General features: G+C 42.5%; 1 protein-coding gene across 6 annotated transcripts in view; it reads right to left on the bottom strand.

The window, feature by feature from the left end:
- Positions 1 to 13,115, bottom strand: part of MYRIP (myosin VIIA and Rab interacting protein) — a 627,821-nt gene that overhangs the window by 190,327 nt on the left and 424,379 nt on the right. For all 6 annotated transcript variants that reach the window (XM_029589668.1, XM_029589670.1, XM_029589666.1 and 3 more), the window contains exon 8: positions 4,878 to 5,027. In XM_029589668.1, the coding sequence (XP_029445528.1) occupies positions 4,878 to 5,027 (150 nt within the window). The remainder of the gene's footprint in view (positions 1 to 4,877; positions 5,028 to 13,115) is intronic.

Here is a 13,115-nt window from a genome sequence, read left to right as displayed (position 1 = left end):
AGCTTCTCGGAGGGAACGGAGGAAGGTTGATCGGCTCGGTGCACGCAAGTTGCACAATTGTGCAACCCCTTGCGCGCGCCGACCCTGGATTTTATAACATGTGCACGGCAGCGCGTGCATGTTATAAAATCGGGCGTAGATTTGTTCGCGCCAGGTTGTGTAAACAAATCTACACCCGCGTGCAGGTTTAAAGATCTGCCCCACTGTGACTAAAGTCTTTAATCAGGTATTGTTGCTTGTTATATTCAACATATCTTTTGTTATTTTGTTGTGAATTGTAATGTCATTTCAATTTTATGTATTTTTATTATGCAAATTGCTAAGGACCTAGGCATAAGCAATTAATATATTTTAATAAATACAAATATAAAATGCATGTACATCTACCTCCAACATACACGCATATGTATTGTTATGCACAAATACCTGCAATGCATTGAAAGCACGTAACATTTCCAACCTATTTTATAAACATATGTGCATATATTTTATGTGTGAAAAAAATACAACTTGCTCACGTAAAATCTTGATTTATGCACATAAGTTGGTTTACTTGAATGCATGTGCGCATAATGGGAATCATCAGTTTTCTGATTACTCTGCCATTTCTCCCAATCCTTCTCCAGATCATCAAGACCCTCCTGGTTCTTCAGCTGAACTCCCCCTCAGTTAATCCAGACCTCCCACCCAAACAATGCTTGACAACAGACTAGTCTGATATCCCTTGAGTGAGATAATTAGCAGGTGTAAAATTGTGTGAATAAGTTACCACATATACTTGCATAAGTGTCTTAGAAAATTGCAACTCATGCACATACCTCTTAGCCTACCCTTGAACACCCCATTTTTCTGCAAGTAAATTTGTACTTCAAAGCAAAAATATGTGTGTATTTTTTACATTTATAAAAAGCATGTGTACAAATACAAGCTACTTACACATGCACATGTTAATTTTACACGAGTAACTGCTTTGAAATTTCACTCCTTAGCTGCCAAAGCAGTATTCAACCTTTTCTCTAATAAGCCTCACCGAGCGATAGCAAATGCTTGCATGTAATATTTTCTCTCTTGTAACAGCACGCACATCCTGGTCTCATCTAAAAATAGACAAAACTTCTCAAGCTGGCATTTTCTTGGAATCAGAATCGTCTAAAAATGTGCTAGGCTGGTAATTGAACAATCTCTGGCATATCTACATCTGTATCCATCTCTATATATGCTGAAGTCATGCAAACCTTTCAACCGCTGGCTAGTCACATCACATTTCAGCTTAGAGATCGCGGACACGCATACCACCAAGCACTTCAGCTGGGTCATTTAATTTCATTATGGATCCTTAATAGAAAATCAGCTGTTCAAAATTCCAGGGGCAAACTCAATGTATGGCATACACTACTGATGACAAAATTAAATTGCCTGTCATGGAGGTGATAAAGTACATGAAATGAATAAATGGGTAAACAAGTGGTCTGTGAAATGATGCTTTATGTAAATGAGATTCCCTCTGTGGGAAATGATACTCTGGTGATCTTTGTTGGGTCTTTCAAAGAAGTGTTAGGTGGCATGGGGTATACACTGTATGCAAAGGAGGTAATTTTCACAGAAATTACAAGCATAAAGGTAGCATATATAGTAGCAATTTTCAAAAGCCCATGTTTGCATGTAAAATGAATTTATGTGTGTAAAACATTTTGAAAATTACCTCCAGTCAATTAGTAATATTTCCATTTGGATTTAAATTACTTGCCTTTTCCAAATCCAAGCTGGCCACAATGCAGGTACTGATTCCCTGTCCAATAAGTCTGGTACCTGAGGCAATGCAAGGTGAAGTGACTTGTCTAAAGTCACAAGGAATATCTGTGGGAGATGCAGGATTCAAACCCAGGCTTTGCAGAGACTCAGCCTGCTGCTCTAAACACTAGGTTACATCTCCAATCTAGTTCAATGCCCTCTATATCTCAAATAGGCCCTTTATAAAATATAATGCAATGACTATCTCACAGCTGAAACCTAGCACTGCTTTATGTTTTAGCCTACTTGTTGAGCATGTATGTCTACTATGTCTACCATAACAAGAAACAGATATATATATATATATATGTGTGTGTGTGTGTGCGTACAGAAACCCCTTGGGATTTCCACTAATTAACTAGTTGGACCTGGAATAGGGGAGTGGAGCAAACCACTCGATACAGCATCCCTGTGTCATGGCTACAGTGGTATATTCCTGCCTGCTAAGTGCAGGAAAGGTTAGAGATCTATGTGGCATTTTTGACTAGAAGTTAAAGGAGAAAGCACTCCTTTTTTTGTTTTGGTTCCCATATTTCTGGTGGGCTAGGCATTACATTATATTACATTACAGAATAAGAAAGAGCAGGTACCTTGGTAGTTTACAACCTGGCTGGTGAGTTTGTCTCAGAATTTGCAATTGTTTAAGGAATTTTGGAATTTATTTTGGGTCTTTTTTGGATCCCCTAGTCCTGGCTCCAGGAGGGAAATTCTCTGCCCTGGGAAGAATAGGACGAGAGAAGACCTGATGATTCCTTCTCCCACCCAGAGGTTGGGCTGTGGTAATTCTACGCAGTTGAAGCTGCTTGAATATTTTTGGTGTGTGCTTTGCTTTACAGTTTCAGGGGGAAGCTTTTGCCAAACTCTTCCTGGGGTGGGGAAAGAGAGAAGTTTTCTCTGATGTGTGAAGTGTTGAAACTTGCAGTCTGAGAGACCCCATTTTGTCAACTGGAAAGGAGAAGTGAGGGAAAGAGGATTTTCATCTGGGAGGAAAACACAAGATTGGGAAATGTGAAATAATGGAGAATAGTTGGGCCTCAAGTATTTTTTGGGTCGTGCTGCCACAGACAGGAGACTCCAAGTCTAAGCAGAGATACTTATTATTCCCTGGAGGGTAAGATATCTCAGAACCCAGAAATTGAGGGACACAAGTACAGATGAAGAGAAGTTTGAGGAGTATGTTTGGACATGGATTACAACAAAGAACAAATGTATATGGTGCCAGTTAATTTCAGCAGTGAAAGTTAAGTCTGGAATTCCCATCCACAGTGTCCCTTCTGTTTTTGGCATCTACATGCACCCATCTTATACTTACTAGGGATGTGAATCGTTTTTGAACGATTAAAATTATCGTCAGATAATTTTAAAATCATCCAAAATCGTTAGAGTGCACGATACAATACAAATGCCCCCAATTTATCGTCAGGGGCATTTGTATTGTATCGTTAAATAGGGCGCGGGAAAACCGGCACACCAAAACAACCCTAAAACCCACCTCGAACCTTTAAAACAAATCCCCCACCCTCCCGAACCCCCCAAAATGTTTTAAATTACCTGGGGTCCAGTGGGGGGTCCCGACGCGATCTCCAGCTCTTTGGCCACGGCTGCGTTGAGAAATGGCGCCGGTGGCCCTTTGCCCTTATCATGTGACAGGGCAAAGGTAGCGCCAGCGCCATTTTGGTTCCTGGCTCCCAACGTCTCGCGTGCAGGAGGTCGCTCCCGGACCCCCGCTGGACCCCCAGGGACTTTTGGCCAGCTTGGGGGGGCCTCCTGACCCCCACAAGACTTGCCAAAAGTCCAGCGGGGGTCCGGGAGCGACCTCCTGCACGCGGGCCGTATTGCCAATCTTCAAAATGGCACCGGCGCTACCTTTGCCCTTTCACATGATACGGGCAAAGGGCCACCGGCGCCATTTCTCAACGCAGCCGTGGCCAGAGAGCTGGAGATCACGCCGGGACCCCCCACTGGACCCCAGGTAATTTAAAACATTTTGGGGGGTTCGGGAGGGTGGGGGATTTGTTTTAAAGGTTCAGGGTGGGTTTTAGGGTTGTTTTGGTGTGCCGGTTTTCCCGCCCTTCCCCGATTTACGATTTTTAACGATTTAAAACAAAAATAAATAAAAACACGACGATCAGATTTCCCTCCCCCCCCCAGCCAAAATCGATCGTTAAGACGATCGATCACACGATTCACACCCCTAATACTTACTGAGACATCACCCACTGAAGATGTTATATCCTGCACTTTGGGCCTTGAAGGTCTATCCTTGACCCCCTATCGGAGAATCCTGAGACAACAGGAGCTGTGCAAAGACTGAGCCCTGGGACTGAGTGTGTCCCTTGCCATCTTAGCCACATTTGGAAGAGAGTCTACATATAGATATTGTATATATGTGTAAATACACACTGCATATACAGTATGTACATCCTTGCTTAATGGAAGAGGACTGGAAAGGAAACATGTTTTTACTGTACTATAATGAATTGGACTATTTGCCATGCTTCATTTCATTAATTCCTCCTTTCTAAAGTAGTTAGCCTTTGTCTGTTTTAACCAGTGAAACTCACTGAATATTTGACCTACATTTTTTACTGCAGACATGCTTCGCCTCTTCTTAGAGCTTCTTCAGGAATATTGACATTTATGGGGGTAATTTTAAAACTGCTCACATTGGTACAAAGTCTGTGGCTCCTTTTTCCTTCCAGACTTTACACTTATTTTCAAAAGGAAAGTACGTGCATACTTTCTTTTTAAAAATTATCCCACCCAAAACTACCCACACACAATTGCTCCTATTAATTTGTGCAGGTAATATTTTTTTCAAGAAAAATTGCATGCATCCTTTTGAAAATCCAAAAGTATACGTGTAAGTGCAAACCCCTCTCTCCCAAGAACACTTCTGCTCACTGGGGATAGACTTACACTCTTAAGGCCATAACACATACGTTTACCTGCATATCAGATGGGTCATTTTCTAAAACTGCATTTCTGCTGGTAAAACACTATTTTACCTACAGAAAAAGCTTTGAAAATGACCCTCTTTTCTGTGTTTAAAAATACGACTAACCTATAGCAGTAGGACTACTCACCCATAATGTGCTGGATTCTCTGTAGCTTTCTGGAAACATCAGCATGCGCTGATCTGAAATGGGGGAAGAAGTCAGATCATTGCTCCTGGACTGTGGCCATTCAAAGTCAGCCTCGATTTGCTCGCTTTTGCTTTTTTTTCTTCTTATAATCTGTGAGCATTGAAAGCACAGAGCATTATTGGAATGTGTTGAAACTCAGCATGATCAAATAGAGTACTGTACTGGGAACCAGGAGAAGGGCACTTCTGGCTGGCATCATCCTGCCAAGTAGGTTACCACCTCACCCCAGGTCAACTGAACAGGCTGATCCAGTCCTGGATTTTTTTGCCCCACTGAATGCGTGCAGAACTGATTGTCCCATTGATTTCCCTTAGACAATCAGAACTATAATTTCATGCATGCAATGGGGCATAAACAGGACCAGATCAGCCTGTTCAGTCAAACTAGAGTGAGTTGGTAACCCTACTTGCCAGGAGACAAACTGCCCTGGTCAGCTGTCCACCGTATAGCTAATGGAAGCAAAATGGGCATGTGGGTGTAAGTAAGGAAGGTTGGGTTAAGAGGGCGAGACCCTATTTGACCTTGGCAGCTGTGCCAAGAGAATGTGTAGCTCTTTGTCTTTTTTCTGCCACTAGTTCTGTAAGTGACCTGAGTAACTCACTTTACAGTGATTGCACAGGTAAGGTTCATTACTAGCCACATTCTTTATGTTGTCTTTCTCTCATTAAAAAAAAAGAAATAACTAGTGCAGAATTTGTTGATTAATGAATACAACACCTAATATTTACCTAAGGATGTACCTAAGGAATTGTTTAAACTTCTTTCTGGGTAAATTGTGGTTAGATGTCACTTAGAAGTACTATTGCTTTATCTCACTGCCTCATTATACACTGTGAGGGTGCTCTGCAAAGTTCTTATGAACAATACACCCATGAAAGATATATCTTAAGAGTGGTGAAAAGGCAGAGAAGAAGGATAAAGGCAAGCTATAGTATGTCATTATTCTTATGTATTGTATCACATTTTGCTTAATATTGAATATATTATTTCCAAGACAAAGAAAGAATGAAGAAGGAATGTTCTGGAAAAGACTAGTGCTGCAAGTTCACTGAGGAAAAAGTACTTATAAATTCTGAACGGTACTAAAGTTCAGTGCCTGCATCCCATCTTAGCTCTAGGCTCATCTTACATGCTGACACTATTTGCATATTACACTGATTAGAACTGTAGGAATAGCCAAAGCTGGTTAAACGCTAAAAAGTATGTAAAAGGTCAAAAAGTATGTTAAGGGTCAGCACTGAGTTTTGTTTCTGCCTTCTGAGCTCAATTTACAAGAAATCACATGACTTACAGGGATCCAATTGGGTTTTTTTTCCAAAATAATTTAGATTCTGTAGCCATATAGCAGAAACAATTACAAGTAAATAAGTATGCACAAGACAACAAACCATTGTCTGGACCCATAAGCCCTAACTTAACAAGTATGAAAAATGTTGTATAAGTACAACCTTATATATAGGTAGTAAGCCTGATACAGTTATATGTTTTTATTACTAATAACTAGTAATTAAATACCCCCCCCCCCATATAGAGTCATCGACCTATTCCATTTTTCTTTCATACATACACCCACTCATACTGTTCCTCATACCACAAACCATTCATTCCATCCTTCACTGAAAGTTCAACAACATATGAGATAAAATTATAATGCCAATTAATCTGAAAAAATGTTATGTTAAGTAGCTAACTTACTGATGTGCAAATTAGAGGTTGTGATCTATTTAACCTATTGTATCAGTAAACAATCTTTGAGACCTGCTCCTATTTCATTTTGCATGGTAACATATCGTAGCTCTCCATAAATATTTTATTTGCTTTTATGAATAATGAGATGCTTTTTCTCTTCTAGCTGTTGGTATTAAGTAAGCATTTCTTTCCAGCCCACAACACAACTGCAATAAAATGAGCTTAATTATTACACTGTTTATGCTCTCTTTGGTAAACACTATTCACTTGAGAAGCCATTGTTGATAAGCTTTCATTCATACTAGACTCAATTCACTCTCAAGAGTTTTGAGCCTCCGCTAGTTGAAAAGTAGCTGAATATTGGGTTTTTTTTTGTTTTTTTTTTGTATAATATCTTTATTTATAACCAGAGAACCAACACACATACAAAGCCATAACAAGTAGTGACAACAAAAACAGGTAGAGACAGCAAACCAGTGCCTCCCCACCATTACCAATGTAAAACACCTATGCAAATACTCAGTACAGGTATAGACATTTGAGAAATAATAATAATGATAACGACTCTAAGAAATAGTCCATATTAGCTTTGCACCAAGTTTCAAGTATCTAGCATAGGGTGAATGAAACAAAACACTATTGAGTATTCTGAACAACATTAATTGGCATAGGATTAGAACAAATCTAATACAATAGGATCCTAGGTTATCATTTTTCGGAACTGCACTTACAGTACCGTTCATGTTTATGTGCCCTCTCCCCGCCCACCCCCACCCCCCTCCCTCAGTTTCCCCCTCTTGTCACACTGGTCATCTACTCACTGCTCATGGATAAAGGATAGTGGAAAGGTTTCCTCTGTATAGGGGTATATTTGAGAAAGTGACCCTAGGGCTCCGTAATTGGAAAGTAGATTAAAATGATAGAAGGGAGCTAAAAACCTCCGGTAAACACTTCTCCCTAGGTCTCGTCTCCACCAATTGTTCAGGAAGACTACCCGGGTAGTGGAGTGCGGGGAGAAAAGGGGGGGGGGAACAAATGCCCAGGCCTGAATCTGGATTCCATATATACTGACCACATCACGTCCCCAGACATCATCCCACTCCCAATGCACAATAGAATGCCTCCCTCTGTCACACAAAAGCACCCCGCACAACCAAGTCTTCTAGTCTTCAGCAGTATTAGCCACTGGCATCGCGATACCTTCTGTTGCCAACGTCGGAAGCAAATCCTTCACAGATCCAGGAAGTTGTTTAACATGATCCTGCCAAATCCTAAGAGTCTGATACCGACACTTGTTTGTTCTCTGCTTTGCTGTGTGATATTCCATGTGGAGTAGAAACTGCATTTTGTGCTCCCATATCAGCTGGTACTTTGGGTCAGGTTCCATCCACTGCGCTAAGATGGCGAGTTTTGCCATTAACAGAACTTTTTGAAAAAAGTCTATTTTATATTTATCAACAACATAGTCAGAGTCCTGCACCAGCCCGAAGAGCCACAATTTAGGGTCCATGGGTAACTGAATTCCCCATATCTTCAGCAAAAACTGTTGTATATAGTGCAAGAAGGTCTGGATTGCCTGGCAGGACCAAAATGCATGGTAAAAGTCCGGATGTTGACCTCCACAGCGTATACATAGTTTGTTCTGGGTAACCCCCATGTAGAACGCCGTACTCTGTGGATAGAAAGCTTGATAATATACCTGGTAAAGTTTATCCCGCAAGATAACATTTTCCACTGTCTTGGGAATAGTCTGCAGGCTGTGAAGAAAGTCTTTATCCGTAATCGGCTCTGGAAGCCATTTATTCCATTTTTGGACCATCTTTCCGGTGTCCAGGGGATGTGTTAAACGTACTAGCTCTACATAGTATTGTGCACATCGATTCCGTTTCCCATCCGATCCTTGTATAAAAGCCAATAACTTATGAGACAGGGCAAAGTGAGGGTCCTTGAGAAGCCGATCCATAATAAAATGTCTTAATTGAAGATAATAATAGAAGTCTCGTTGTGGAAGTCCATAGGTGTCTCGTAAGTCCTGGAAACTTATGGGTGTTAAGGTTCCCTCCTGCAGATTGAACAACTGAGACACATTGACCAAGCCATACTGTATCCACTGTGAAAAAGGTGTAGTGTGCATACCCGGTGGGAACAAAGGGCATCCCTTGATAGGCAAACATACCGTATGCTCTGGATTCACTTGGAACATTTTACATAGTTTTCCCCAAATCTGGCGGAAGGGAAAAAGAAGTGCACTGGAGGATATAGAGGGAGGCAACAGATGCACCGGAGACTGCATTGCCCCACTGGCTGTGAGCGGGTGCAACCAATGATTGTAATGGGACACCGGAGAACAATAACCTGTATATGATATCCAATCTCTTACATGGCGCAGCAGACTAGCATAGTTATATGCCTGTATATCCGGACAGCCCAGTCCCCCCTCCTTTTTGGATCGCATTAAAATGGCAAGAGGAATCCTTGCCCTTTTTCCCCTCCACAGAAAACGGTTTAGGGCAGAATTAATGTCTTTAACATCTTTTTTCTTCAGCCAGATTGGTAGCATAGCAAACAGATACAACCATTTTGATATTTCCATCATTTTTATAAGCAACACCTTCCCTGATAGAGAAAGGGGGAGATTACCCCATAAATGCAATTTGGATAGAAGCTTTTGTTTAAGAGGAGTAACATTTAATGAATAAAGACGCTCAAGGGTTGCCGGAATATAGATGCCCAGGTACTTGAGGGAATTATCAACCCACCGTAGCGGAAAGGGGCCAGGCCAGGAGGTCCGCAGCGTTCCCAATGTATCCAAAGCTTCTGATTTTTCCACGTTAATTTTTAGTCCCGCGAAAGCTCCAAAATCTCTCTACAACTTTAACACCTGGGGTAAAGCTGAGAATGGATTACTGAGGATTACTAGCATGTCATCAGCAAAAGCTGCGACTTTAAACTCCTCCCCTTTAAAGTGCACCCCTTGGAGCTCTGGTGCCGACATCAGTTTCCTAAGAAGCGGGTCCAATGCTATGATATATAAAATTGGGGAAAGCGGACAACCTTGACGTACACCTCGTTGAATAGGTATTTCCCCCGAGAGATCATCATTAGCCGAGATATGAGATGTAGGGTTAATGTAGAGGAGGGAAATAGCCTGGATAAGCTGGGTAGGGAAACCAAATCTATGCAAAACAGAAAACATGTAGTCCCAGGAGACCCGATCAAACGCCTTCTCGGAATCGAACCCCACCACCAACGTTTGTAATTTTTGTCTGTGGGAAGTCTCAAGGGCGTTAGCAAACGAATCACGTGGGTCCCCGCATTGCGGCCTCCCACGAAACCTGCCTGTGCTGAGGAAATAAGAGTAGGCAGAAAGGCGTTTATTCGGAGGGCTAATATGCGAGCATATAGTTTGAGGTCATAATTTAGAAGGGAAATGGGCCGGTATGAAGCTGGCTGTAAAGGGTCCTTGCCCGGCTTAGGCAGCACCGTTATGAAAGCTTTATTGAAATGCGGAGGAAAAGCCCCTTCCTGCCAGGCCTGATTATAGTAGGCAGTTAAAGGTGTAGTAACTACGGAGTTTAAGAGCTTGTAATATTCCGCCGGGAATCCATCTGGTCCCGGGGATTTGTGACATTTCCCCGTTTTAATTACTCCACAAAGTTCCCTTTCTGTAATGGGTTTAGTCAAAACCTGCTGTTGAAGGGATGTTAATTGGGGCAGTGTAATGTCGTGAAAGAAAAGATCTTCCTCTTTCCGGCCCCCCTCCCTATCCTCCCGATAAAGGTGCTCATAAAAGGATCGTAGAGCTTCCAATATGTCAACATTTTTTGTAACATGTTGGCCATTAGCTGTTCGTAAACTGAGAATATAGGATTTCTTCCGTTTGACCGCCACCAGTCTCGACAGAAGTTTACTAGATTTATTTCCGTATCTAAAAAAATAATGTTCAGACGAGTGTATAGCTTTCTGAGCTTTTAACTGTATATGCGTATTAAGCGCCTGTAGGCAGGACTGGTATATCTGTCTATTAAGTGGTGTGGGTCTATCCGCAAAACCTTTCTTAGCGGTACTTAGTTTCCCTTCTAAGATAAGAATTGTTTCATTAAGTTGTTTACTCTTACGAATATTGTACGCTATAATCTCCCCACGGAGAACAACTTTACTAGTGTCCCAGAATATTAAGGGATTTGTAAGGTGTGCCTTATTATTTTCAGCAAATTCTTCCCATTTTCTTTTAAGGAAACTGTGGAAGTCGGGATCATTATAAAGGTGCCCCGGGAGCCTCCATGTCCGCCTATGATGTTTATTAACAGAGAACCACATGTCCACCCATATGGGGGCGTGGTCTGCGACAGCAATGGTCCCAATCCCCGCCTCCGCTACTGTGGCAAACATATGCTCCGCCAGCAAGAGATAGTCAATCCTAGACATGGTGCCGTGGGCCCTGGAAACATGGGTGTAATCCCGTTCCTCCGGGTGTAAAACACGCCAAGGATCGATAAGACGTAGAGATTTGCATAGTTGGCCAACACCTGTATAGTGAGATGCACGGTAATTCATAGGCCTCTGGGATTTATCTAGAGAGGCATCCAAAACACTGTTCATATCCCTTGCAATCAGTAGGTCTCCCTGCATGTTAGTTTGTAGTATACTAATCATACTTTGAAAAAACTCTATCTGGATTGTTGGGCGCATATACATTACACAAGGTAATCAACTTTCCCGCCAGGGTACCAATGATTATCACGTACCTTCCATCCTCATCATGAAGCTCTTTAATAATAGACAGTGGAGTATTCCTATTAATTAAGATGGCTACACCACCCTTCTTACCCTTCGCCTGTGAGAAGTAACATTCGGATACCCATTCCCTCCTCAGCTTCCTACTCTCCACCCCCGACAGATGCGTTTCCTGTAAGCAGGCTATGTTAGCTTTCAACCTATGCAATTGTTGAAAAACTTTTTTCCGTTTTACCGGGGAGCCCAAACCGTCCACATTCCAGGAGGTTATCCTGTATTTACTCATGATCCCTCCGTCTTACCGTACCTAACTGAAGTGGTAGAAAAGAGAGATCCAAGAAAAGGGAGTGGGCTCCCAGCCTAACCCAGTCCCCTTGGTCAGAGAGTGTACAGAGGCACCCCCCATACCCCCCTCATTGCTCAATGGTCCCAGTATTGTTAGCAAACCTTCCTCAAAAATTTCAAAAGTATCCAAGTGACAAGTCCCCTTACCCACCCCGGAATCCCCATAACCCCCCGATACAAAAATGAACAATGTGCGTAGACCATAATTTCCCATCCCTCCCTCCCTTTTACCCCTCCCCAGTAGTCCAGCAAGAGACTGCTCTCCCAACGGAGAGAAGAGACACGTGGAACATGTGGATGGACACCGCGCCACCCATCTTAATTATTTACCGTGAATCATTCATAGATATATGAAGACCTTCGTACGAAGGAATTGGAAGAAAAAAACAAAACAAAACAATGTAGGTATTCCCTGATGATTCCCACCTCTGGGATAGTAATAACTGTACCCCCCTATTGACTTGCATGTTACAGCACCCCCATAGTTATTTTCTGAGTTTACGGGTTCAATGCCCGCACAGTCATAATGCACACTGTAACTGCTTGTTTGGTACAGGGTCTCGCATCCAAAAAATCAGCCCAAATCCCTCCAAACGTCTGGGCTGTGAGGGCAGTAAGGCGGGATCACAGAGCCTACCTGCCGCGTAAAGAAAAAGAAAAAGAACTGCAGTTCTCCAGGGAAACAGAGCCCGCAAACGACTGCGTCAAAAAGGGAGAAAAAAAAAAAAACGCCATCTGCCGATGCTAATAGCTCAAGTAAAAAAATTTATATAACGACTCAGTCCTCATGAGCCCTGCAAACAGAATGTACCTTGTCGCAAAAGCCCATAATGACAGCACACAACGGTGTGAGACACCTTTCAACCTTCCACTTAGCCCGCTCCATAGTGAGTCGCAATGAAATCCTGCGCCATCTTAGGATCGTCAAACAGTTGTATTCGCCCCTCATGCCAGATCTGGAGTTTGGCGGGATATCCCAGCGCAAATTTTATCTTTTTCTGGTATAGAGTGGAACAGGCTGACGAAAAGGTTTTCCGAATGGTCGCCACCCTCGCCGAATAATCCTGTACAATTCGAATTTTATGAGTGTCATAAAAGATTTCTGGTTTGGATCTCGCCGCTTGGGATACCCTTGCTTTATGGGCAAAATTTAGGAATTTAGCTATAACGATCCATGGCCTGCCATCTGCTTGCCATTTCGGTCCGAGCCTATGAGCACGCTCAATGTTAATGGCCCCCTTGAGCTCCGGTATGAGAAGGGCCTCAGGCAGCCAGGTTTCAAGTAAGTTACCCAGCTGAGAATCTTCGATGGATTCCGGGAACCCTATAAACCGCAAATTCGAGCGGCGCGCCCAATTTTCTAGATCATCAAGCTTCTCAGCTTGATCCAGCACAGTTTTTTCCAGC

This window comes from Rhinatrema bivittatum, chromosome 2 (assembly GCF_901001135.1).
Source record: "Rhinatrema bivittatum chromosome 2, aRhiBiv1.1, whole genome shotgun sequence".
Taxonomy (NCBI): domain Eukaryota; kingdom Metazoa; phylum Chordata; class Amphibia; order Gymnophiona; family Rhinatrematidae; genus Rhinatrema; species Rhinatrema bivittatum.
The sequence above is the reverse complement of the archived record's forward strand: the minus strand, read 5'-3'. Positions and strand labels throughout refer to the sequence as shown.